At 42.4% G+C, this 25,503-nt stretch overlaps 2 protein-coding genes and 1 long non-coding RNA gene across 7 annotated transcripts in view; 2 read left to right on the top strand and 1 right to left on the bottom strand.

The window, feature by feature from the left end:
- Positions 1-25,503, top strand: part of LOC122059593 (protein DOUBLE-STRAND BREAK FORMATION) — a 131,802-nt gene that overhangs the window by 33,916 nt on the left and 72,383 nt on the right. The gene's annotated exons all lie outside the window — the stretch shown is intronic.
- LOC122059594 (ubiquitin-conjugating enzyme E2 28-like) lies at positions 512-8,153 on the top strand. Of its 2 annotated transcripts, none has more exons than XM_042622478.1 (3): positions 512-655; positions 2,021-2,243; positions 7,587-8,153. In XM_042622478.1, exons 2-3 carry the CDS (start codon positions 2,028-2,030, stop codon positions 7,815-7,817), a joined length of 447 nt encoding a protein of 148 aa, XP_042478412.1. In that variant the 5' UTR covers positions 512-655; positions 2,021-2,027; the 3' UTR covers positions 7,818-8,153. The 2 variants fall into 2 exon arrangements, with proteins under 2 accessions (XP_042478412.1, XP_042478411.1); XM_042622477.1 differs by lacking the exon at positions 512-655 and adding an exon at positions 807-1,116.
- LOC122059595 lies at positions 12,805-13,440 on the bottom strand. The gene is made up of 2 exons (XR_006134084.1): positions 13,357-13,440; positions 12,805-13,144 (listed from the first exon to the last, which is right to left on the bottom strand). It is a non-coding gene; the product is annotated as an uncharacterized LOC122059595 (long non-coding RNA).

The raw sequence follows: 25,503 nt of genomic DNA, 5'->3' as shown, positions 1-25,503 counted from the left end.
CAATAATAAAGGCATGGGACATGGGACACGGGACATGGGACATGGGTTATGGGTTTAGGGGTTATGATCACCCCATAAGAAATAAGAATAAGAGAGCATTTTTATAGATGGTATGGGTCATTAGTCTTAAGACAGCAGCAGATGCCAAGAGGTACTTGTAGTCTGACGCTCTGGCGTGGGGCGTGGGGCGTGGGGCGTGGGGCGTGGGGCGTGGTATCACCGTATGGGAGTTGAGTTGCAGCTTAGGCCTGGTCTCGCCAAACTCCACGCCACGCCATGCCCTGCCCTGCCATACCCCCGCCAGAGCCCAGAGGTACTCGACTCTATTCTCCGGAGTAGTATTAAAAATCTTGATTGAAATAGCAAAAGCGAGAGAGGCTGCTGCGCTGATTGTCACGACTCACAAGTCACAACGACGATGACGAGGCGCACTTCTATTCATTTTTGGTCCGTCAATTTTGAATATATATTTATGGTACTGTAGACTCCACCACGCAACACATGAATGAATGAATCAATCAATACCATAGAACCCCAAGACCAAGAGGGTGTCCTTCCTCCTTCCTCACTCCCCAAGAATGAATGCCTCCTGACCCATGAGTGAGGCTGAGGTTGAGGCGCAGGCGCATGAATGCATGATCCCTTGACAATGCAAGTAAGTGTGCGTGAGTAAAGTTCTATTGAACAGTTATATCTGAATGACTCAAACTATGTCAAGGACTCTCTGAGGGTCGTTGCGATTTTTCCTTTTATGGAAATGAAATTGGTTATATACAATCAATCAATCACTTGGGTTGGATTGGGTTGGATTGGAATCGACCCAGCAGTTTTCCATTTCTCTGCAGTTGCAAACACTTGGGAACTGCTTCTTTCATTATTACTTTTAAAGTCTTCAGTCAACAACACTCGTCCTTAAAATAAGTCCCCTCTTCCTCTTCCTCTTCCTCTTCCTCTTGTGTCACTTGGGCTCTCCTCCTCCTTTGCTTCTTTTCATTGATGCTGCGATCCTTCCACGACGATCTGATACTCTCTGATCGATTGCTTGTTGCAGACTAGCAGAGGGTGGCGTGAGGTCCTTCCAGATTCGCCGGTGCCTGCTCTTAGTCTCCTTTTAAGGTAGAATTAAATTCATTCCCACAACCTTACCTTTATCGTGCTTTTCCTAATTTCCATTCTATTTAAACTTACCAACTAAACGGATCTTCATGCACTTGCACTCTCTCTCTCTCTCTCTCTCTCTCTCTAATTTCTTCTACGGATATAGGGATATGGATAACCAAATCCTAATAAAAGAAAAGAAATGTAGACATCACTTTCTATTCGAATCTCTCTCCTTTGTTTCTTTCCTTCTCCCCTCCCTATCCCTACGGATAAGGCAGGCGTCAGATTCCTCTTTCTCTATTCGAATCTCTCCCTTCCTTCTTTATCCTTCTCCTTGTAGTTTTATTCATTCTTCTGTTTGGGACTAGTTCTTTTAGGATCTCTCTCTCTCTCTGGGGATTTTAAGTTTTTATTGTTAGTGCCTTTGTGCTCTGCGGGTCGAGCGCAAGGTTCCCTTTTTTATTTTTATTATTATTATTTATTATTTATTATTTGTTCGTTGAAATCATCTCCTATTTACACCTTATCTACTCTTATGAATTCGTTTTTTTTCCCTTTTGTGGAAATATAGTTTTGTTCTTCATAGATTATCTGTTATAGTTTCCACTGTTGTTGTTCCGTAATCGTGTATGGTTTTCCTGCACGCGTGATGGAGCACATATCAGCATAAATCTAGTATCTTTAGCGCGGTGGATTCTCTGTTTAAGTTTATCTCCTTGTTCAGATCATTTATGCCTCTCTTTTTAAATTTTTTTTTCTAATGCCTTTGAATCCTGATAGGTTTGGTTTGGATCCAAAATTGGATCCACTGAAATTGCAGCCCCGTTCATTACCCTTGCGAAATTCATTGATTTTGCTTTGCGGAAAATTCTATCCGTCCCATTTCTTCTTGACGTGTAAATTTCTGTTCTGAGATTAGGGAGTTCATGGCTAGCAAAAGAATCCAGAAGGAACTTCAGGATTTGCAGAGAGATCCCCCAACATCCTGCAGTGCTGGGCCTGTGGGAGAGGACCTCTTCCACTGGCAGGCTACGATCATGGGACCGGCAGATAGTCCATATTCTGGTGGTGTGTTCTTTGTCATGATTCATTTCCCACCTGACTATCCCTTCAAGCCTCCCAAAGTCAACTTCCAGACCAAGGTAATCTAGAGCTGTTCCTTTGCATGGATTGTTAGTTATATCTTAAAAAAAATTTCCATCTGCTATCTGCTATGAAATAGATCGATCTACTGATATATCTGCTGAAGAAACAAGTGCAATCCATCCTAAGTGATGTCATAAGGATCCATTCATGGAACCTCCATTCCTTCGCATCCCTGATTGGCAGCCTCTGCCTTCTTCAGCCTGCCTTCCGCATGGCATTAAGGCATCTTTGAAGCGCCCTTAAAAATATGATGATTTGGATGGCCATTTCATCTATGCTGGACGGACTCACCGCATAAGATTAGCCCTGTATTACCTTTGTTCCAAGGACTGAAAAACTTAATTTATGGTTGACCATATGGTCCTTTTCTTTTTTACTTCTCCTTTGTCTAGTCTAAGGCTTTGTGGTGCCTTTTAGTTTCTTGCTAATTTGGTTTTGATCCTGCGTTTTGGCTGTGTTTTATTTGTTCTTAATAAATTATATATTATTCACACCCCAACCCCCCCAAAAAAAAAAAAAAACTTCAATTCATCCTAATTTAATAATTCAAACTCTTTTGAATTAATTGAATGTTCCCGTGACAGTGTGTTCATTCATTTATGTAGTTAATAGCCTTTAAAGAATTTAAATTTGGGGATAGGTACTCTGAGCCACCAGGGCAGGGTAAACTAGTACCTCTGTGTCTATATCTCTCTACCTGATTTGAGATGACATTGCGTGATGAAATGACGTCACTCGCTCTGTCTCACCTATGCCGCATGCTCAGAGAACCCTCTCCCTTTAAATATTGACCAAAATGACTCCTTCAGAGGTTATAGAGTCTAGGCAAAGGCGATGCCCGGCTCCAGTGTGGTTTTTGCTAGATTAATATCCACAAGGTACCATTAGTTGGATGCTTTGTTTTTTTTGAAACAGAATCTTGCCCAAGAACTGGCTAAAACAGGAGTGGAAACAACTTTGCTGTTGGGAAATTGTTTTAATTTCCCTATCTAATTGTCCTTGAGGCAGACTACAAATAATCTTCCTTGATGCCCAGATGTAGAATTAATTGTTCAAATTTCCAAGGGGGTTGCTCAGTTGGCAAGGTCCACACCTCACAACCAAGAGGTCATGTGTTCCGCTCTCCTTGGGGCCTATTTTTTAAAAGGAAAAAAGAGTTTCTTTTGGTAAGCAAAGATGTTCTTGATAAGAAAAAATAAATCCAAATTAAAAAGGGGAAAACTGTATTTGTTGTGATTATCATATTTCATTCAATTCATTGGGGAAATATAAAAATCATGTATTTTGTTCACTGTTAGAAGATAATGGAAATACATAAATGGAAAATTGCCTAGCAAATCTACTAGATAAGGAAATAAATTTCGAAACATGTTGGTTGGCTTTGCTTTATATCTTTTCTTGTAAACCTACTTGTTTTTTAATTATTGTTTTAATATAGTACAACTAGGAAATTGTCCCATAAATAAAGGTAGAAGATCTATATGGATAATGAAAATATGACCCTCCGCAAAGCGGGGGTAAGGCTGCATACGTTATGACCTTCTCTAGACCCCGCAGTGGTGGGAGCCTCATGCACTGGGTATGCCCTTTTTTTAAATTGTTGTTTGTTAACTGATATATAATGCAGTAAGAATAGTGAAAAATTTTATTTGTATTGCCTTTTCGTAGGTGTGTCTGTAAAATATATAACACAAAATATGTACATTTTTTATATGGTTAGATAGTAATTGGATCAGGGGATATTGGGTTTGGGTTGAGTAACAATGACTCGATGACCTTCTTGGCTCGGTTGGTACTTGAATAGGATCTTGAGTAAGCAACTCTAAAGTCTGAACTGCATAAAAACATGAAGAATTAGAACATACTACCATGTGTGAGCTAGGTAGGTGGATATGAAAATAGGTCTACCTGAATCTTTATTTATGGTCAGATGGTATTATTCTCTGGGAGGAGACTAGACACAAATGCACAGGGAAATTGAAAAGTCTAGCCCTTGGAACAATGAGAAAACCATGTATCATTTATGATTATACACGTTTCTTCAAGAAATAAAAGGAGAATCTCTTTTAATATCACTCCTTGATGTAGTATCTATAAAGTGTGGAACATCAGATCTTACATCAGTCTGTATGTTGCTGCTATTTTAATCTTCTAATTTTCATCTCAGTTGCCACAAATTTTTTGATGGTTCATCACTTGGATGATTAATTTGTTTCAGGTGAGTTCAATTATTTGATTCTCGTTTCATCTGATTTTTAAACCCAGTCATCATTTATTGAATTTTTTGAGGCAGCCTTTTTAGTTAGAAGTGTAGATTTTCATTTAATGCTATAAAATTGAGTTTTTCCCGTTCTAGGGAGGGATTTTAACTAATGCATGCATATGTGAGACTTCCTAATGCACTTGTAGTGTAATAAGATAAAAATTTGGGTAACGTGATGTTGAAAAGCCATATGTACAAGAGTTGAGTTTGATAATTGGAGATTGTCTCAGAATTGTAACTCTATTAAATAGTGACATACTTGTACAGATAATTTTCTCAGAGAAACCTAAATAGTACTGCAAGTTTAGTTTAGGGTCTAGGAAATATTGACAGTCAGAAGCACACTTGGGTGTAGGGCTATCAAGCTGATTAGGATCCAGGTTATCGAAGTTAAAGGTTAGGCACGAGTTCCACTCAGTTGAAATCTGCCTCTAATAGGAAATTTATTGAAAAAAAAAAGCAATAGACAAAGCTGGGTATAGATATGACTTATAAGGTCAATGAAGCAATCACTATAGAAAATTAATAATGGTGGTAAAGGCACACGAAGGCAATCAATCTGACTAGGCTTCAGGCTGTCAAATTGGAGGGAAAACTGAGGAAACCAGGGGAAGTTGTCTGGTGCATAATGAAAGGAGAGATTTGATCTTAGTTCGAATGATCAGATTGATCTGATAAATAATAGGAGCTGAAACTATTATCTGAGGTATCAGATCGAGCTGATGATTAGATTAACAGAGAAGTGAAAACTGTTAAAGCAAAGTAAAGTATAATAACAGGGTAACATAGAGAATAGAAAGGGAGAGAAGAAGAAATAACTGACCAGAAAAGAAGGAATTCAGCCAAAGTTGCCAAGGAGCGGGGGCATTGGCCAGAAGCCTTACTGATGAAGGTGTGTGCATAGAATAATAGGGTTAGTTTAGGAATTTTCAGGTTATATTCATACTTAATTTTTGATAGGGTTATTGTTTACTAGTATCCTGAGTCCGACCAAGTTATGTTACTATTAAGTCTACTTAATGGTAAATTAAATTATTAACTGAAGAGGAGACATCAAGCATACACTAATCATAAGTCCTGGCCAAGTTATGTTAATATTTAGTCTACTTAATGGTAAATTAAATGAAAAACAGCCTCTCCTGCGAAGCAGTGGGTAAGGCTATATACATTTTCCCCTGCCAGACCCTGCAGTTGCGGGAGCCCCGTGCACTGGGTTGCTGTTCTGCTAATGGTAAATTAAATGAAAATCTAAAGAGGAGACATCAAGCATTCATCAATCAATCATCAATCATTCAACTTTAATCAAAACAAGCACCAAAGGATCAAGGAAGTATTCGTGTTGCCTACCACAAATTTTAGGATTTAGTTGTATTTGTTTTTCCAATTTTAACTCCTTAGTTTTTATTTTTCCAACTTTAACCCCTTAAAAGATATGTATGATGAGCTGCAGTGAGGTGCACCATAAAAGCATACAACCATTCATGAGGTTCTTTTACCCCTCTTTTAAGCTCAAAATGGCAACTGCCTGGGTCAAGATCTGGCCAATGTGACCAAGGTGACACCTAGGCCTTGGCGACCAAGGCAAAGCCAAGTTGTAAAAAAACAGGGTGAGTGCTGACCTTGCCCATTTCAAAGGGCCTTCAAGCCCAGGCACGGCCTTGGCAACTATGTATTAGACAATTAGAAAGAAATCAATGGAAGAGAGGTAGAGAATTAGAAAGGATATTGAAGGAAGAAAAGAAGGGAGAAAGTACAGCCAGAAGCAAACGACTTTGTTTCTTGTCCATTTAACTCCATTAAACTGAGAGAGAGTTATGTGGCTATTTATAAAGTCAAAACAGTGGAAAGATAAAAGACTACTTAGACCAAGACTCTTCTAATCGAAACCTCTTAACAATAATAAGCAACTAGGACTTTTTGACTTTAAAAAATTAGTAGTTAATTTAACCCCCAAGCTATAATCGCCAAACTAACACATGCATGGATCCTAATATTAAATAAAAGAAAAGAAAAAATGCACTCCCATGATGCCACTAATTGAACCCTAAAAATAGAACTACATTACTGCCATGGCTTGTGTAAAGTAACCCTATGCTCAGGAGAAATTCATTCTGGATTGTAGGATGCTCCTGCATTAGAACAAGTATTTAATTTATTGTTAAACCTTAGAGGATCAGTAGTGATGTACCATGCATTGCTAATATGGGATGCTGATATGGACATTGTAATCAGAACCGGAAGAAGACTTAGATCAAAGAAAAGCTTAAGCATTTATTTCATAGAAATAAAGTGTGCTTCTTTTGAAAATTCTATTGGTTTGGCAGAATTCCTTGAAGCTTGAGATTATCTTTTGAATTCAAGCAACTATTGTCTTCCTGTGGTATTATTAGAACCAATCAGTTTAGACCACTCATTCTTCTGCCACAAATGGTATAGCTACAATGGAAATATGAGGAGTATTTTGGTGTGGGATAAGTCAATAAAAAGGATTATTTTTCTCTTTAATCTGTAGAAATGACTACTGCTTTGGGTAGTAAAATAATTTTGGGAATTTATGTATGGGGTATGACTGTTAATGATTCATTTTTTTTTTTTCTGGTAATGGACTGTTAATGATTCAGTTGTCATCATTCTTATTTACCATAGCTCTCTCTCTTTGAAACAATGGGCTTAAGGGATCAAAACATAGCCATTTCTTTGGTCATTAAGCAGTGTTGTTTGCATCTGGGTTTTGTTGTTGGCCTACTTAAGAGATAAAAACCAGTGGAAACTATACAAAATTGTTCCTTTTGGCTCCAGAGGCTAGCTTGAGGGTTGTAAGTCACGACAAGAAATGGTTAGTCAAATTATCCTTGCTTGGAGCATCATCGATTGGACATTTATTTGGATCTCAATTTTCTTTAGTTGTTGGTTTGGGCAATGATTCTTTTGCTTTAAATGTGTGTAGTGAGTGCATGTGCCAGATTAAGCGGCTACTTGTGTTTGATATTTTGTTCTAGGTTGACTATGCAATGTTTGAGGGTAAAGATAAGATGTGAATCTTCTTCTATTTTGTACCTAATATATGGTTTGATAGGTGTACCACCCAAACATCAACTCCAATGGCAACATTTGTCTCGACATCCTTAAGGAGCAGTGGAGCCCGGCCCTGACGATATCAAAGGTCCTCCTCTCCATTTGCTCACTCCTGACTGACCCCAACCCTGATGACCCCCTTGTACCCGAAATTGCCCACATCTACAAGAACCAACGAAGTCGATATGAGGAAACGGCAAGGTCGTGGACCCAGAAATATGCCATGAACTGACATCAGCCCAGTGGGTTCTGGGTGGGACCTCAAACAGCTGGTGATGAAAATTAATTTCCTCGAAGAAAGGGGAAGAGGGGGAGGACAGAAGTGGTACGGGCTAATGAGTGGCAAACATGTTTTTTAATGAATTATCAGAACTACATCGAAATTTTGTTTGTATATTATTAACTAGTATTATGGGATATATGGTTCCGTTTTTGTTCTTTTATTTTTCTGTTTGTTGAGGGTGGGGTGGACAGGGTGGCGAAGGTTCCTTTGTTCTGTTGTTAATATGTTTGTGGGTTTTCATGGGTCTGCGAGTTTAATCCTCAGAAATTGACTCTTGATGAGCCATTTTTTATTTTTATTTTTATTATATTACTAGGGTAAGAGCTAGCGATTAGAATTATGGGAAAAATGTTATATATAGTAGCACGCTAATCAGTAAAAACAGTACCCTTTCATTCTCTCTCAACATGCCATCTCCCCCATCCATGAAGTGGGGGCTTTTCTTACATTATTTGGCTACTTTAGTCTGCAGCAGGTTTGGGTTTTTTGACTTGAAAAGTGGGATGATGGAAATAAGGCTTAGTTAGCTTAGGCCATGAAAGTGCGACTGGAATGAATGAATTGATGAATGCATGTGATGAATTGATAACTTGCTTGGGCAAATGTTATGGGATTGGAAGTGTTGCAATAGTGCAATTTAACCGTTGTGCCACAGGTTTGCCAACCGTTGTACCTAAAAAAAATAAAAAAAATCAAGATCCAAGAAGGTCCGTCATTTGGGTAATATTCTCCTCTAGATCTGTCTTAATTGTACTACCAAGCAATTCAAGCTCCAGATCCAGCTCCAGCTCCACAATTGTTAATTGAATAATTGTTGGTTGTTCCTGGGACTAATCGATGAACAAAACTCTCCTACATACTCTCCTACATACCAAGGAAAAAACTACATACGTATGATATGTATGTCGCTCGTTACTCGTATTGCGCTTGGATGAGACTAGAGCATTTCAAACCTTCAATAGAAAGTGTAGGTAATTATGACAGTAAATTTGTGGGCGACGCTTAGTAACCAGGAAGACTCTCATAAAAAAGAAAAAGAAAAAAGGGGGGAAATATTTCTTCACCTTGCGGAGAAGGAACTGTACATTAAAAAAGATTCACTTTGTGGCCAATACTTTCAATCTAATCAGTATTAAATACCTGTGATATCAATTGAAGAAGCTGATACCCTAATACAATACCACTACTTAGAACCATTACTGCTAGGGAGGAGAGAGTGTGATAGGAAGCAGAGAATACCAAGAATGTAAGAGGGCATAAGAAAGTATCCCCACAAATCTTTTTTTTACTTTGTTTATTTATTTAGGGAAAAGACTCTCACTCTCTCTCCCTCTCATTTGCAAATTACCCCCATACCCCTTTGCATCCCAACCTTCTATTGGTTGAGCCACTAGCTCTATGACAGCCAATAGCGTGCCCAACCCTCTCCCAATTATGCACTTAATGACAAGTGAATTAAATCTTCTCCAGTGCTACTGGAGGCTCAGCACACATCCAACAGCTAGGAGCGGGATTAGGGTAGGCAGCCCAACACATGGGCGTGCACCCCCAGGTCTTCCTAGCTATTGGATGCATGTTGGGCCTCCAGTGGCACTAGAGAGGATCTTAATCCTAGCATATGAGATTGAAAAGGAACATTTTTTTTAAAAACTAAGGACAATTTTTCTTTGTTGTAATATTTTTAGCAGTTAATGTCCATCATTGCGCTTGGATGAGACTCAAGCATTTCAAACCTTCAATAGAAAGGGTAAGTGATTGCGACAATAAATTTGTGGTGATTAATACCAAAGACGATTCTTTCAAAAAATTAAAATATAACAAAGAGGAAAGTTTTCCTTCACCCTGCGATGAAGGAACCTTATATTAAAAAAAGACTCACTTTTTGGCCAATACTTCCAATTTAATATGGATTAGATACCAGTGATTCCAATATGTATTGGTTGATTCCCTAATACAATACGAGTACTTGAACCTTGGTATTAGGAATGAAAGAGTGTTAGGAAGAAGAGAATATCAAGAATATCAAGAATGTCTGAGGGCATGAGAAATAATCCCTTCTAATCTTTTTCACTTTTTTTTTAAGACACTTGTTTAGGGAAAAGACCATCATGCCCATCCTGTGCCAATCTCTCTCCCTTTCCCATACCCCTCGCATCCTAGGTACCTAGCTCCAGAAAAGCCGACCTCGCTAACCCTCTCCCATTTATTTATATAATAAAATCTCATTGAATTTAATGAAATATGAGGTTGAAAAGGAACATTTTTTTCAGAAATAAGGATTGTTTTTCTTTGCTGTAAAAATTTTAACAGCTAATTACCATTATTGTGCTTGGATGAGACTCGAGCATTTCAGACCTTCAACAGAAAGAGTAGGTTATTAGGACAATAAATTTGTGGGTGACACTTAGCATCAAGGAATACTCTTTCAAAAAAAAAAAACAAATAATAACAAAAAAGTAAGAGAAAGTTTTCCTTTACCATGCGATTAAGTAACAAACCATACACTCAAAAATAGTCACTTTTTAACCAATACTAGACGACGAGTGTAAATTAAAAAAAAAGTCACTTTTTAGCCAATACTTATGATCTAACCGATATTAGATACCAGCGATACCGATATTAGCTAATACCCTTATAAAACACAAATTCTTAGAACCATGGCCGTTAGGGAGGAGAGAGTGTGTTAGGACGGAGAGAATACCAAGAATGTAAGAGGGCGAGAGAAAGTATTCCCACAAATATTTTTCATTTTATTTATTTTTTTTAGGGAAATGCTAGATACGATGTTGGATCACCCCGCCTGTGTCACTCTCTCTCCCTCTCCTTTGGAAATGACCCTCGTAACCCTTTAATTCCAGCCCTGCATTGGTTGAGCCACTAGCTCTAGGAAAGCCATCGGTGTGCCCAACCCTCTCCCATTTATTTATGTAGTAAAACCCTATTGCATTTGAGACATATGAAAGTTGAAAGGAACATTAAAAAGAAAAATAATAATAAGGACAATTTTTGTTTGTATAAACTTTTTTACTAGTTAACGATCATCATTGCGCTTGGATGAGATTTGAGCATTTCAGACCTTCAACAGAAAGAATAGGTAATTACAACAGTAAATTTGTGGGTGCCCTTAGCATCAAGGTATACTCTTTCAAAAAAAAAAAAAGGTTTTCCTTCACCGTACAATGAAGGAACCATAAATTAAAAAAAGAGTAAATTTTTTTGCCAATACTAAACAACGTGTGTAAATTAAAAAAAGTCACTTTTTGGCCAATACTTCTGGTCTAATAGAGATTAGATATTGGTGATACTGAGAGCTAATTCCCCAATACAATACCAACACTAAAACCATGGTCTTTAGGGAGGAAAGAATACCAAGGATGTAAGAGGGACTGAGAAAGTATCCCCACAAATATTTTTCACTTTATTTATTAAAGGAAAAGGCTGAGCACGCTGTTTGGGTGCCCAACCTGTCATTCTCTCCCTCTCCTTTGAAAATGACCCCCATACCCCTTGCATCCTAGCCACCCCATTAGTTGAGCCGATAAATGTAGAAAAGCCGGCCGTGCGCCCAACCCTCTCTTATTTGCTTATGTAGTAAAATCTCATTGGGGTTGAAAAGGAAAATTTTCAAAAGATAAGGACATAATTTCTTCTTTGTAATCTTTTTTAGTGGTTAATGACCATCATTGCGCTTGGATAAGACTCTAGGATTTCAAACCTTCAATAGAAAGGGTAGGTACTTACTACACTAAATTTTTGGGTGAGACTTAATACCCAAGAAGACTTTCATATATATATATATATATATATATATTAATAAGTGGAATGTTCCTCCACCCTAGCATGAAGGAACCATACATTCAAAAAAGAGTCTCGTTTTGACCAATACATCCGATTTGATTGGTATTAGATGCGGTTGATACTGATATGTATTAGATGATACCTTAATAGAATATCAATATTTAGAACCATGGTCATTAAGGAGGAAAGCATACCGAGAATGTAAGAAGGCGTGAGAGAGTATACCCCATAAATCTTTTCACTGTATTTATTTATTTAGGGAGAAGATTGGGCACACTACTGGAGTGCCTAGCCTATGTTACTCTCTTTCCCTCTCCTTTGGAAATGACCTCCATACCCCCCCATTGGATGAGTCGCTAGCTGGCTCCAGAAAAGCCAACGGCATGCCCGACCCTCTCCCATTTATTTATATAGTAAATCAGGCCTATCGTATTTAATGACATATGAGGTAGAAGAGGAACATCTTAAAAAAAAGACAATTTTTTTCATTGTAATCTTCTTAGTGGTTAATTACTATCATTGTGCTTGGATGAGACTCGAGCATTTTAGACCTTCAACAGAAAGGGTAGGTAATTACAACAGTAAATTTGCGGTGACACTTAGTACCCAGGAATGCTCTCTCAAAAAAAAAAAAAAAAAAAAAAAAAGGGGGAAAGTTTTCCTTCACCGTGAGATGACGGAACCATACATTAAGAAAAGAGTCAATTTTTTTGCAAATAATGAATAGCATGCATAAATTGAAAAAAGTCACTTTTTAGCCAATATTTTCAATCTGATGGGTATTATATACTAGCGATACTGATACCTCTGTACAATACTTTTTTTTTGGTCCAAAATAATTTACTGAAGAGGATAACCATGTGTACAACCTAAGGCTTCAGACGTACAACGTCTTGAAATCTAAGTAATGGAATGAGGTCATTCTGTCCTATACATGATGGACAACGCCTTCCTAGCCAAGGCATCTAGTACAGAATTCGCAACCCTTGGAATATGAAAGAAAGTGATGAATTGAAAAGATGACAAAAGTGATTTAATATCATACATCACAACTGAAAATTCCTATGGTGTGAGTCCTGAGGGATCATCGATCAAGTCAACGATCTCCTTGTCATCCATTTCGACTTCAAGACGAGTGTAGCACAACTTCAATTAATGCTTGATAGATAGCACTTCTAATTGCAAGGCTTTACCCTTGGATTAGGGAAGTAAAATGATGCGGCATTAAGAAAGCTTGAGCAAGGCATCCCTCAGAGTCTCTAAAAACAAAACCCAATAATCCTCCCTTTGCATGGCCTTGTGGGATAGTTGCATCACAATTAACCTTCGTTACACAAAAAGAGGTGCCTTCCAATTGTTGGCGGCACGTACGTTCTTGTTCTGCAAAATGTCACCCTCCACACAGCAGTTGCCTCATTACATGCCTCCATCCTGCTGTAGACTCCCGACCGTAGCCTGCTACACAAACCCATCCGCCCCTGCAAGTTTTTTTTTTTTTTTTTTTTTTGATTTGTTAGAGAATGAGAGAGGTAGAGAGATCAGGTTAGAAATTAAAAATAAAATGACAAAGCTAACCATGAGCCAACTTAACCGCCCCCTGCATCTTCAATGTGAGAGAGAGAGAGAGAGAGAGAGAGAGAGAGAGAGAGAGAAGTTCAAATAAAAAAACGAAGACGAAGAACCTTCTTACCGTGAAGTTCATCTTGAAATCTTCTTTTTCCCCTTCTTCTTCTTCTCCTCCTTCTCCTTCTCCTCCTTCCGTTCCTCCTCCTCGTGCCTTTTCTTATGTTTGTTAAATTTTCAGTGAAGAAGAGCCGCACATTTGAAGCGGGAAATGAAAAAATTGAGTGCGGATTCTGAGTTTTGAAAATTTTCATCAATAGCCACGGTCTTACAAAACCGCGGCCTTATTTAATTCGACATGTTCATTTCTCATAGGTGTCATGAAACTATATTTCCACAGTTTAAACAAACCGTAGTTACATGTTCATATACCACCGCAGTTTTTCCGAACCAAAGCAATAGATACATATATGAGTGATAGGAGGTGTATAGCCGTGGTTATAGCAAACTGCGACTATATGTATATCAATAACCGCACTTGTCTGTTAACATGTAGTCACAGTTTCTAAAAACCGTGGCAACAGGGATTCTTTAGCCGCGGTTGCCGAGGACCGCGGCCGTAGACCTCCGCCCAAGTGTGGTTTTTGAGGGCTTTTTTTGTAGTGTGATATCCTAAATATGCTCCCATGCATGTGATCTTGAAGTCGAAGTTCTAGCTAGCTAGAGACATTTAATATTACAGCTTCATTGAATAAAAGATGATAAGTATATTTCACGGTGAACTGCCCATCTCTACAAGGTCCCCAAACCTGTCCATCTTCTCCTGGGTTGACTCTAATGAAATTTTCAGAATCATCTCTTGTATATCTGCCTGAAAAATTGTTGCAATAAATCACTTGTTCCATCGCCTTATATAGGATCAATGAGGTCGGAAACAAGGACCATGTTGCACTTAGCTGGCCTTTGATGCTGTATTTTTAAAATTTTTAGTTGGATAATGAGAGAACCCAATTGTCACACCATATATTAACTTATATGTGCCCTTTTCCAATCAGCCACAAGTGACCAGCCTATAGAATTTTCTGGCTTTCTAAGATGCTGCACCACCCCCATTATGCCCATGTTCCCTAGTCTCGCTTCAAGGAAATTAGTATTTGGAAAATAGATCGACTTTAGGAATTTAGCCCAAAAATGAGTCCGGGGAAAATTATAATCACCAAGCTGCCTTGGCTAATAATGCTTGATTTAGTAGTCTTGTATCCTTGGGCCCAAGTCCTCCCTTGGATTTGGATTCAGAACCATGTTAGTTAGGAGAGAAAACCAAGAATGGAAGAGGGCTTGAGAAAGTATTCCCATGAATCTTTTTCACTTCCTTTCTATCGGATAAGGGACCAATGGGAACACATATGGAAGCATAAAAAACAGCGAGATTTCCTTTTTTCATGGGGTTGAGACAGTTATTTTGCCCCTCCCTATGTCTGGGTGTAGAAGCCATGTTGCCTTTTAGGCTTCTTTTTTATCTAGGAAAAAGGTTGGGCAAACTACTATGATTTCTCACTTGCTATCCCTCTCCTTTGAAAATGACCCCATACCCCTTGCATCCTAGGTACCCCATTGACCAATTGGTTGCTAGCTCTAGGAAAACTAAAGTGGTGTCCAATCCTCCTCTCCCATTTATTTATGTAAATAAACTTCCATTGCATTTAATGACATTTGAGGTTGAAAAGGAACCATTAAAAAAAAAGAATGCCAGTTTTTTACTTTGCTGTAATCTTTTAAAGTTAATGACCGTAGTTGGGCGTGGATGAGACTCTAGTATTTCAGACCTTCAATAGAAACGGTAGTTAAATTACTAAAATAATTTTGTGGATGATGCTTAGTAGCCAAGAAATCTTTTTCACAAAATAAATAAATAAGAGAAAAGTTTTCGATCTGTGGTTGTGTACAGTGTACACCCATCAAGGGTCTTAAATGTCTACCTCCCCTTATTTACCAATGGGTGTTGATGCGACAAAAATTGACTAGATGATCTTCCCTGCAGTTTCTGGTGCTCCAGCCGACCTGCACAAAAGAGAGGATAGGGGAGAGCCGGGCTGACCCGACAGTGGACTTTTCGATGCCTAAGTCAGATCCTTCCACAGCAGATGCTCAAGAGAGCTTTTTCAGTAAAAGAAGAGATCGATCCCCATGATGGAGGCCTACAGTGATATTTATAGGCTGCTGATGGAGGGAGAATGGAAGACGTTTGTGTAGAGTCCTGTTTAGGCGTAGAGTCCTTGAGGGGGGTGGCTCTGCGATTCTGGGAATATTCCGGGTCCTAGGGTATCCCAGGGGAATATTTCCCTCTTATCTCGGAGATGCCAATCGTGTGAGGGGTAGATGTCTCTGGTGACTTGTAGTGGATAGAGTCATGTCCTTGTGAATAGGGATTACATTCTTTGAATGTAGGAGTGGACAAGAGCACGTTTCTGGGAACATTGTTGTTGATGGAGTGCAGAGGTGGCAGCACAGGCTTATGGAGGGCCGAGGTGGCAGCACGGCCTGATGAGTGTCTAGGAGGCAGCTCGGGCTGATGAGATGCCGAGGTGACAACTCGGGCTAATGGAGGGCCAAGGTGGCAGCACGGCCTGATGGAGTGCATAGGAGGCAGCTTGGGCTAATGAGATGCCGAGGTGACAGCTTGGGCTAATGGAGGGCCGAGGTGACAGCACGGCCTGATGGAGTGTCGAGGAGGCAGCTCGGGCTGATGAAATGCCGAGGTGACAATTCGGGCTGATAAGGGCCAAGGTGGCAGCACAGCTAGATAAGGTATCAGTGTAGCATTGGTCAGGACGCTCCTTGCCCGTGCTGAGGTGGGGAGAAATACCATCATCACCAGCCCCCCGCTCTAGCGGTTGGCTCGGATAGATAGAGCATTAAGTTCCATTGACTTTTTCGATCGGGTGCCGTCCGCTCAGTGTGAAATGCGCTCGATGCGCCACGTGTCTTGAAGCCGTTATTTCACCTCGGCCAGGCGAAGAGACCGCTCCTGTTCGTCGTTGATCCCAACAAGATCCAATCATTCATTCTCCACCGCTTTCTCTTATAAATAGGGTACGTTTTTTTATAAGTCTTGTCATTCGATCTCGTGATATAGTCAGCTCAGCTCGCTCCTATCTTCAATGCAGGCTTTCACAGTATTTCAGAGCAGCCCGGTGTCGTGAACAATGCTCTTTCTCTCTCATCTATACCAGTTCGTCCTGCAACAAGTAAGTACGATAATGGTTGTGACTCATCGATCCTTTGTTCAGCCCTCCGCGTACCCTAATACTAGCCTCGAAGATCCTAACATGGCATCCGCGTGTGATCCGGACTCTCCCAACTAGACTCCCTTGACGACCGTGAGGCCTGGGGAAGATCACCCTGAGTGCCCCATTCCCAATCCTTCGTTCTTTAGTGATGACACTTCCAGCAGTCAGGGCTTTGATGATAGCTCCAGTTCTAACTGCAGCTCGGGCTCGAGCGATAACTCGGGCTCTGAGTTTGTGGAGGTGGTCTCACCTGAGACTGTCCCAACCAGGGTTGGAGCTGGCTCGATTGCCTCAGCTCAGCCCCCCAGTGTCACGGTAGCAGGCACTTCGGGTGCGGGTCCCTCGGGTATCGAAGTCCTTGAGGCCGGCCAGGCAGAGTCTGAGGGGGAAGGCTCTCCTTCCTCCTCAGGAGAGAAGAAAACTACGATGAATACCCCAAGCATCCTGATGCCCAAGGTATTGAACCTGATTCGGAACTGATATGGCATCCCAGATTATGTGGTGATGCACATCCTAGACGAGAACGAACGAGTGGATGCCTCTGGGGACGAGTTTGCCCTCTACGGTGTAGCCTTCTAGAGTGGCTTGAGGATTCCTATGCCCTAGTTGGTCAGCTCAGTCCTGGAGCACTGGTGCCTCACTCCCAGCCAGCTGACTCTGAACTCATGGCGGACTGGTCTTGGCTTTGAGTTGTTTGTCTCGAAGCTAGGTCAGACCGCAACATTGGACCTGTTCATGAAGATGTTCTTGGTGAAGAGGCACACCTCAGGGTGGTACTACTTCACCAAGAGGGAGAGAGACGGACCTTACAGCGACCTGAAGATGTTCCTCAACATGCCCTCCTCGGTGAAGAAGTGGAAGGAGAGGTACTTCTACGTGGCAATGGAGGGGAACCCCTTCAAGAGCAGCTGGGTCAAGCCCACCCTCTCCGTGCTGAATCGAACACCCAAGCTCTCCCTAGCTGACCTCCAAACATATCAAATGTGTTTGGGTGGGGAGGCTGTGGATGTTCGCATGCTGCAGGATGAAGACTTCCTCCAGGAATTTGAGCTGAGTGCAGTCCCTGGTGAGGGTCTGATCGAGTTTGATTATGGTGGTTCAGCTCGGTTTTTCACTGTTTTAGCTTCTTTTCATTACTGATAAAGCTCGGTTCTTTCTTGTCTTGCAGTGGTTAATGTGAAGGTAGAAAATAAGGCATTGGCCGCAGTGGCAGAGGAGGTAAGGAAGGAAGAGGCGGCCTAGCAGGATGCTAAGAAGGCCGACGACAAGGGCAAGGCTGTGGCGATCCCCAACCCAGGCGCCAAGGTTACTCCTCCCCCTGGCACGGGCAACAAGTCCTGTCCCCTGATTATAGGAGACAATCAAAGGAAGGAGATGCCCCCTTCAGTCCAATATTCAGCTCAGCACGAGCTCCAAGCTCTCTGAAAGGGAAGGAGCCAGCTGGCCTTGGAGAGAAGGCATCGGGGCAGATCGACACGCCTGAACGAGTTGGAGCTGGGGTCGACGGCCAGAAAAGGAGGCACTCGCCCGTTGACAAGGGGCAGCACGGGAACCCTCCCAAGGTCGCTTGAACGGGGAAGCAGCCCGTAGACCCCTGGGTGGACCTGCTAGAGAATGGCACCGTTCTGGACCCCGCTGCAACTCAGGTGTGGTGGGCCGCAGCCATCCCAAGAATGACGTTGCCTGTGTGAGGAAGTTATTATATATCAACTTCTCAGAGCAGGTCTACACCCGGATGGGCGATGTAAGTATTTCCCACCTCCTTTGTGTTTATTTGAGTTCCTAGTACTTATGGCTCCGTTAGATGAATGCAGGATTTCGCTTATGCGGTGGAGGCCACCAGTCATTTCGCTCGTAGTAAGTGGAGGACGAGGTAGAGCACCTGCGGGGGGAGCTTCAGATGGCCACGGGTCAGCTAGAGAGTGAGAAGAGAAAGGCCCGATCTGAAGAGCAGAGGGTGAGAGACCATGAGGAGAGGGCTGGCGAGCTGGAGCACGAGGTGTCTAAGCAGCTCAGGATCAACAACGGCCTTGTTAAGGAGAAGAATGCACTCCATAGTGAGCTGGTCGAGGCTCAGGAAGCCAGCAAGAAGAAAGAAGTTAACCACTTATGTCACACCCCGTTCACACTGAACCGGAGCGGTGACCGAGTAAACACCGGTTAACCCAAACCTGCCAGGATCATCAGATACTGTATTCCACCACAGCATACGCACAACTAATATAAGTTCATCAAATCAGCGGAAGTCTAAGTTTTACCTGTGAATAAATCCCATATACTTGATACCTGAATTGTGATAAAATAATTATATACATGTGGGCCCGAAGGCATGATAATTACACAATAAAAGTACAATTCATATATCAAGTATATACAGGAAATCATCAAAACAATCAGAGTACACAGCTCGGCTCGGTATCAAGGCTGGAGCTCAGCTCGGCATCAAGGGTTGAGCCTAGCTCGGCATCACGTAGAAGAGCTCAGCTCGGCCTCAGAACTGCTGTCCCGTAGCACAGCTCTCGCACGAGCAGTCGGCGCCGTGCTCTAACTCCTCAAGGGTCCACCAGTCCTCTTCAGGAAACTCGACTGTGGGACCCACCCCGTGCTCCTCAGATGTATGACCTGCAAAATCATCTAAAAAGGGGTGTACACGTGGGATGAGCTCACTAGCTCAGTAAGTAGAAAGATGGACCACACAACAGTCCACACATCACAACACATCATATGCTCTACATGCCATGCTATACATTTTAAATCACATCCACCTAAGCAACATTACTGAGTCCTTGGTTTTAGTGCTACTACAATCACAGTGCGCGTATACTCCGAGTACGAACCGCGAACTCCCTCCCGTGATACGCCCATAGGGTTGTCGGAGAAGGCGCACCGTGAGTACTCGGAAAAGTAAAGACAATGCCGTCCACCAGCTCTCAACAGAAATGTAAATGACTGAAAATAAAGGTGCTAACTCCAGCAATTTAAAATCAGTACGATTGGCCCTCTTAAATGTACCACCGGGGTTGCCGACTGTCCTACATGACTCATCGGGCGTTATGTCTAACCGCCACAGTGACCCGACGACCGCGACCACTGCTTCCCCCCAAATGAAAACCCAACACCTTAACCCCTGTTGGGAAGGGTCGTAGCACGGGATGGTGAAAATCCTAATACCGCATGCTCCTATATGACAATAGTACGATTGCAAAGTGCCTCCGTGTCCCATTCCACGGGCCACCAATGCATTCGTTTCCAAGCTGACTACGGCATCTAGTCTATAAATGCATCATGCACAATGATGTCCACATTCAACATATAAGCATCTCATTCAATTAGCATTTAGAAAGTAAACATAGCACATAGCACATATGCATAACAAGGTGAGAAATGACTAAACTACATAGCATATTCATGATGGCATGACTAGACTAGATATAATTAAATGAATGCCAAAAAATTGCCTTGAAACAAGGCCAAACGTCCTCTCCCCACTTACCTGTAGCGTACAAGGATTCCCGTTCGGTACGGGTGAGATCCGGTGCGAATCGGGTAGGATTTGGTGAACCTAACATAATTGAACGAGGTTAGTACTTCACCATTTTAGGATCAAAATTAATGCAATCCGATGATAAAATCATGTTTAGAACGTTAAAAGAAGGTCACACGTCCGATTTGGGTTAGATCGGACATAAGGATCACCTTCGGGGCCACACGGGTGGGTCAGACAGGTGGGTAGTCTGGCCCACCGGTTGGGACCGGCGGGTAGGGGCCCACCGGTTGGGCCCGAAGGCCCCCTGGCTTCTCAGGTGGGTACCCACAGGCGGGTAGGGGCCCACCGGTTGTACCCACCGGTCTTGGCGGGAAACACTGTTTCTTCCCCATTTTTTCCATTCTTTGGGGAATCAAATGGGGCTTTTCTCCATCCATTCTTCACACCTTCAAGGTCCTATAGGATGGTTCTAACCTAGATCTAGGTTAGATTCAAGTGATGGGAACCATCTTACCTTCTTCACTCAAGAACGACTTCAAACCCTCCAAATCACTTCAAACTCACAATGCTTCTTCTACCTTTTCAATATCTCTTCAAATCCTTCAAGATCAACACATAAATCATCTATTAAACCTTAGATTCATCATTTCAAAGAGGATTTACAAGATCTCAAGAAACCATACTCGAATCAAGGGTTTAAAGATTGGGTATGGTGAATGTTCACAAAACCCAACTTTGCTTACCTCTAACTGTAGATCTAGAGTTGAAGATCACTCTCCCGGCACCGGAATGGAAAGATCAAGCTTTGGCGCCGCTGAAATCCTTCCTTTCTTCCTCTTCCTTCTCTTCCCTTCTTCTTCCCTTTCTTTTCTCTCTCCTCTTTACTCTTCTCACCAACGTACGGGGGTAATAAATGGAAAGAAGAGAAAATCATAAAGCTTTATATACAATTCCTAATTAAGTGAATAGTGCACATGGATGGGTCACTCAGGTGGGTGCACCCACTTGTCCTACCCACCTGAGGACTGAAACTTGGGATTTTGATCGAGGCGCGAACCCCACCCCCGGCATATGATGTAGCATACGTATATACCTTAAAATACGGCTACAATACCTGCTTTATTCGTACACAGCCTTATGGTAGGTGCATGTACACGGCTTGGGCACTCCCGTCTCTTCTGGCACTGGCTCGGACTTGTCGGGCCAGCCGGTGTTTAAGGTCACCCGTGCCATCATAGCCCATAAGGAACCCGCTCTAATTTCCTCTTGCTCGGTTCCTGCATGGTTAAATCGGTTCAACCGCGAAATCAGACCGGGTTTAAGAAGCGGGGTATTACAACTCAGCTCGGATTTTCAAGCTGGAGAAGAAATATCAGGCCGAGCTGGCTTCGAACGATGAGGTCGCTACTGAGAGGTGGCTGAACTCTGAAGTTGGTCAGAAATGGCTAGTTGACGTCAATGTCTCCTCATTTCAGGCTGCCTCGAAAGATGCCATATAGTTCGTCCTTGGCAAGACGCCAGATTATGATTTTTCTGAGTATGAGCAGCGCGCTCCTGCCCCGGCTCCCTCAGTACAGTTTGTTGGTCAGGCCGAGGTTGGTGAGGAGGTGACTCAAGTTGACCCTAAATCCACCAAGTGAACTACCTCTCTCCCTCCTGATCCAGTCCCCCCAGTTTCTGCGATCCCGATCCAGATTATGATTTTTTTTTGTTGCGGGAGCACTGTAATCTTCTTTCTTCTCTTTCTTCCTTTTTTCTTGTAAAAATCCCATTTGGGAATTGGTGTAACTTTTGAGGGTTTCTCCCCTCCTTCATTAATGGAAAATACTTTTTCTTCACTCATTGTGTCTCTTCAGTTCTTGTAAAGTAGTTACATTATTCAATTGAGCTTGATTTGGTCTTGTATGCCTTAGTATTGTGAAGCATCATGCCTAGACCTAGACCACGATACAAGTATGCCCAATAGGGATTTAGAATTGATGGTGCCGAGCTGAAGTTAGTTCATGCCTTACATGATGTCTTGAGTTACCAAACTAGGGTATGATCATGGTGGTGCCGAGCTTGAGCTCGGTCTTAGGTGCTACCGAGCTGGAGCTCGATTTTTATGCCTTAGTTGTTAAGGTCTTTGAGTTACCAAACTAGGGTCTGGTCTTGGTGGTGCCGAGCTTGAGCTCAGTCTTAGGTGCTACCGAGCTGGATCTCGGTCTTTATGCCTTAGTTGTTAAGGTCTTTGAGTTGCCAAACTAGGGTCTGGTCTTGGTAGTGCCAAGCTTGAGCTTGGTCTTAGATGCTGCCGAGCTGGAGCTCGGTCTTTATGCCTTAGTTAAGGTCTTTGAGTTTTCAAACTAGGGTCTGGTCTTGGTAGTGTTGAGCTTGAGCTCTGTCTTAGATGCTGCCGAGCTGGAGCTCGATCTGTATGCCTTAGTTAAGGTCTTTGTTTCCTTAGAAGAACCAGATCTTTGGGAGAAGCTTCATAGTATATTGATGTGTGGTATGCACTTGGGACAAATACATTGCTTTGAAATAGAATCTAATCCGCTCTGTGAATAAAATTGAATAACTGAGATATGGAAGTTAAGGTGCTGACAATATAAAGTCTAGAAGATTAACACCCAATCGATGGGATTTTAATGCAATCTACTGATAAAACTATTTACTGGTATTTTTTTTTTTTGAGATTTTTAACATTCCATGCCCTTGGTATAGTTGTACCCCCCTGAGTCTGCATGTCGTAAGTATCGGGACGCACCACTTTGGAGACTATGTAAGGGCCTTCCCAGTTCGCGCTTAGTTTACCTTCACTTCTTGGGTCCGCTGCAGCTACTTTCTTAAGGACCAAGTCACCCACTATGAATCTCCGTGGTTTGACCCTTCGGTTGTGATACTGCTAGACTTTCTGCTTGTAGGTTTCATTTCGCACAAGTGCTTCTTCCCGAACTTTGTCTATAAAGTCGATGTTTGCTTGGAGCCTAGCTTCGTTTTGTGAAGCTTCGAACACCGATAATCGGAATGAGGCTTGGGTTACCTCCATAGGGGTTAACGCTTTAATCCCAGATGCCAATCATAACGGTGTCTCTTTTGTGGGGGTCCGAGCTGAGGTGCGATATGCCCAAAGTACACTGAGTAGGTGGTCTGCTCAGTTCTTCTTCTCTCGGTCCAACCTCTTCTTTATTCCATCTAGGAGTATGTGGTTGGATTTTTCTGTCTGACCGTTTGATTGTGGGTGTGCTACAACAATGTTTCAGAAATCAATGTTAAAGTTACTGCAGAAGAGCTTGAATTTCTGATTATCAAATTATCGACCATTATCTGTGACCAGTACCTTTGGGACACCATAGCGGTATATGATGTCATCCCTCACGAACTTCTCCACTGCTTGCTCAGTAATTTTGGCTAGGGGACGTGCCTCCACCCATTTAGTGAAGTAATCAATAGTGACAATCAAGAATTGGACATCGCCCTTCCCTTTCTTGAACTGTCTTAGGATATCCGTTCCCCACATTGCGAACAGGATCAGGTAGATCACGGAGCTAAGTTCTGTACCCAGGATGTGTAGTATTGGGGCATGTACTTGACACTTAAAGCACCGCTAGACGAACTTCATTGTATCTTGTTGCAATTTTTACTAGTAGAATCCTTGGCGCAACACCTTGTAGGCAGTGCCCTTCCCTCGATGTGTCCCCCACAAATTCCTTCGTGGACTTCGTGAAGTGTCTCTTCAGCTCGGTTTGGGGGTAGGCACTTCAGCAGGGGCTAGGATATTACCCTTTTGTAAAGTGTTCCACCTTGGAGGGTGTATTTGACTGCTCTCCTTTTGATTGCCCTTGCTTCTGTCTGATCTCATGGGAGATGTCCGTCACGCAAATAGTCCACAATGGGGTCCATCCAGCTTGGCTCGGACTGCTACGTATTGCTGCACAGCAATTCTTGCTCATAGGTAGGTTGGTCTAGTACTTCAAAATATACCGAGCTTGCACAGTCCCCGAGTTCTGCTGTAGCTAGTTTGGAGAGGGCATCTGCTATTGTATTTTTCTCTCGCGGGATCTGTACCATTGTGAATGTGTTAAAACTGGTCACCAGACGACGTACTTCTTCCAAATATTTGGCCATCCTCTCTTCTTTGGCCTCGTATTGCCCATTGACTTGGTTCACAATTAGTTGGGAGTCATTATGTGCAACAAATCGTCTGCCAATACCGCCTTTGCCAGTTTGATTCCCGTAATCAGGGCTTCATATTCTACCTTGTTATTTGTTGCGGGAAATGCAAATCTAAAGGCGTACTGTATCGTGAATTCCTCAGGGCTTTTCAGCACAAGTCCTGTGTCGCTCCTCGCTATGGTGCTAGATCCATCAACAAAGAGCTCCCACGTTCTGTTTAGCTCGGCCTTAGGCTCTACCGTTTCTTCAGTTTGTGTACATTCTACCAAGAAATCAACTAGCGCCTGGCCCTTGATTGCGCTTCTTGGTCGGAATTCAATGTTATGCTCACTTAACTCGACAGCCCAATTCACTATACATCCTGCTACGCTGGTGCTGTGAAGTGACTTTCTCAGTGGTTGATCAGTTAGTACAACAATGGCATGGGCTTGGAAGTAGGGCCTCAACTTCCTGGCTGTCACGACCAATGCCAGTGCAAACTTCTCAATCCTCCGGTACCTTATCTCTGCTTCCAGGAGCACATGACTCACATAGTAGATGGGCCTCTGGGTCTTTGACTCTTCTCTCACTAGGATTGAGCTAACGGCTACCGCGGAGGTAGCGAGGTAAAGCTGTAGCTCCTCTCCGGGCTCTGGCCGGCTCAACAGAGGGGGCCAGGTAAGGCAGGCTTTAATTTCATCGAAAGCTGCTTCACATTCCTCCGTCTAGAAAAATTATTGTTGAACTTTTCCTCCTTTTAGTAGCTTGAAGAAAGGAAGACACCTATCTCCAGCTCGGGACAAGAACCTGTTACGTGCGGCTAAGCACCCCGTCAGTTTCTGAACTTTGCTAATGTTTCTTGGCTGACGGATCTCTTGAATGGCCTCAATTTTTGAGGGGTTTGCCTCTATTCCCCTTTGCGACACTAGAAAGCCCATGAATTCCCCAGAGGTCACTCCAAATGCACACTTGGGTTGGATTTAGTCTCATCTGGTTCTGCCAAAGGACATCGAAAGCTTCCTTCAGATCTAACATATGATCAATGCCTTTCGCACTCCTGACCAGCATATCATCAACGTAAACTTCCATATTTCTTCCGATCTGACTTTGGAATATTGTATTCACCATCCTCTTTTAAGTGGCTCCGGCATTCTTTAGGCCAAAAGCATTACAGTGTAGCAGTAGTTTCCCTGAGTGTTAAGAAAAGAAGTTTTCTCCTCATCTTCCACCCTCATATTTATCTGGTTATAGCCAGAATATGCATCCATGAAGGTCAGCATCTCGTGGTCTGCAGTCGAGTCGATGAGGGTGTCAATCCGGGGTAAAGGATAGCAGTCTTTGGGACAGGCCCTGTTCAGGT

Source organism: Macadamia integrifolia, chromosome 13 (genome assembly GCF_013358625.1).
Source record: "Macadamia integrifolia cultivar HAES 741 chromosome 13, SCU_Mint_v3, whole genome shotgun sequence".
Lineage (NCBI taxonomy): Eukaryota > Viridiplantae > Streptophyta > Magnoliopsida > Proteales > Proteaceae > Macadamia > Macadamia integrifolia.
Note: the sequence above shows the minus strand (reverse complement) of the source record. Positions and strands in the feature narration are given on the sequence as shown.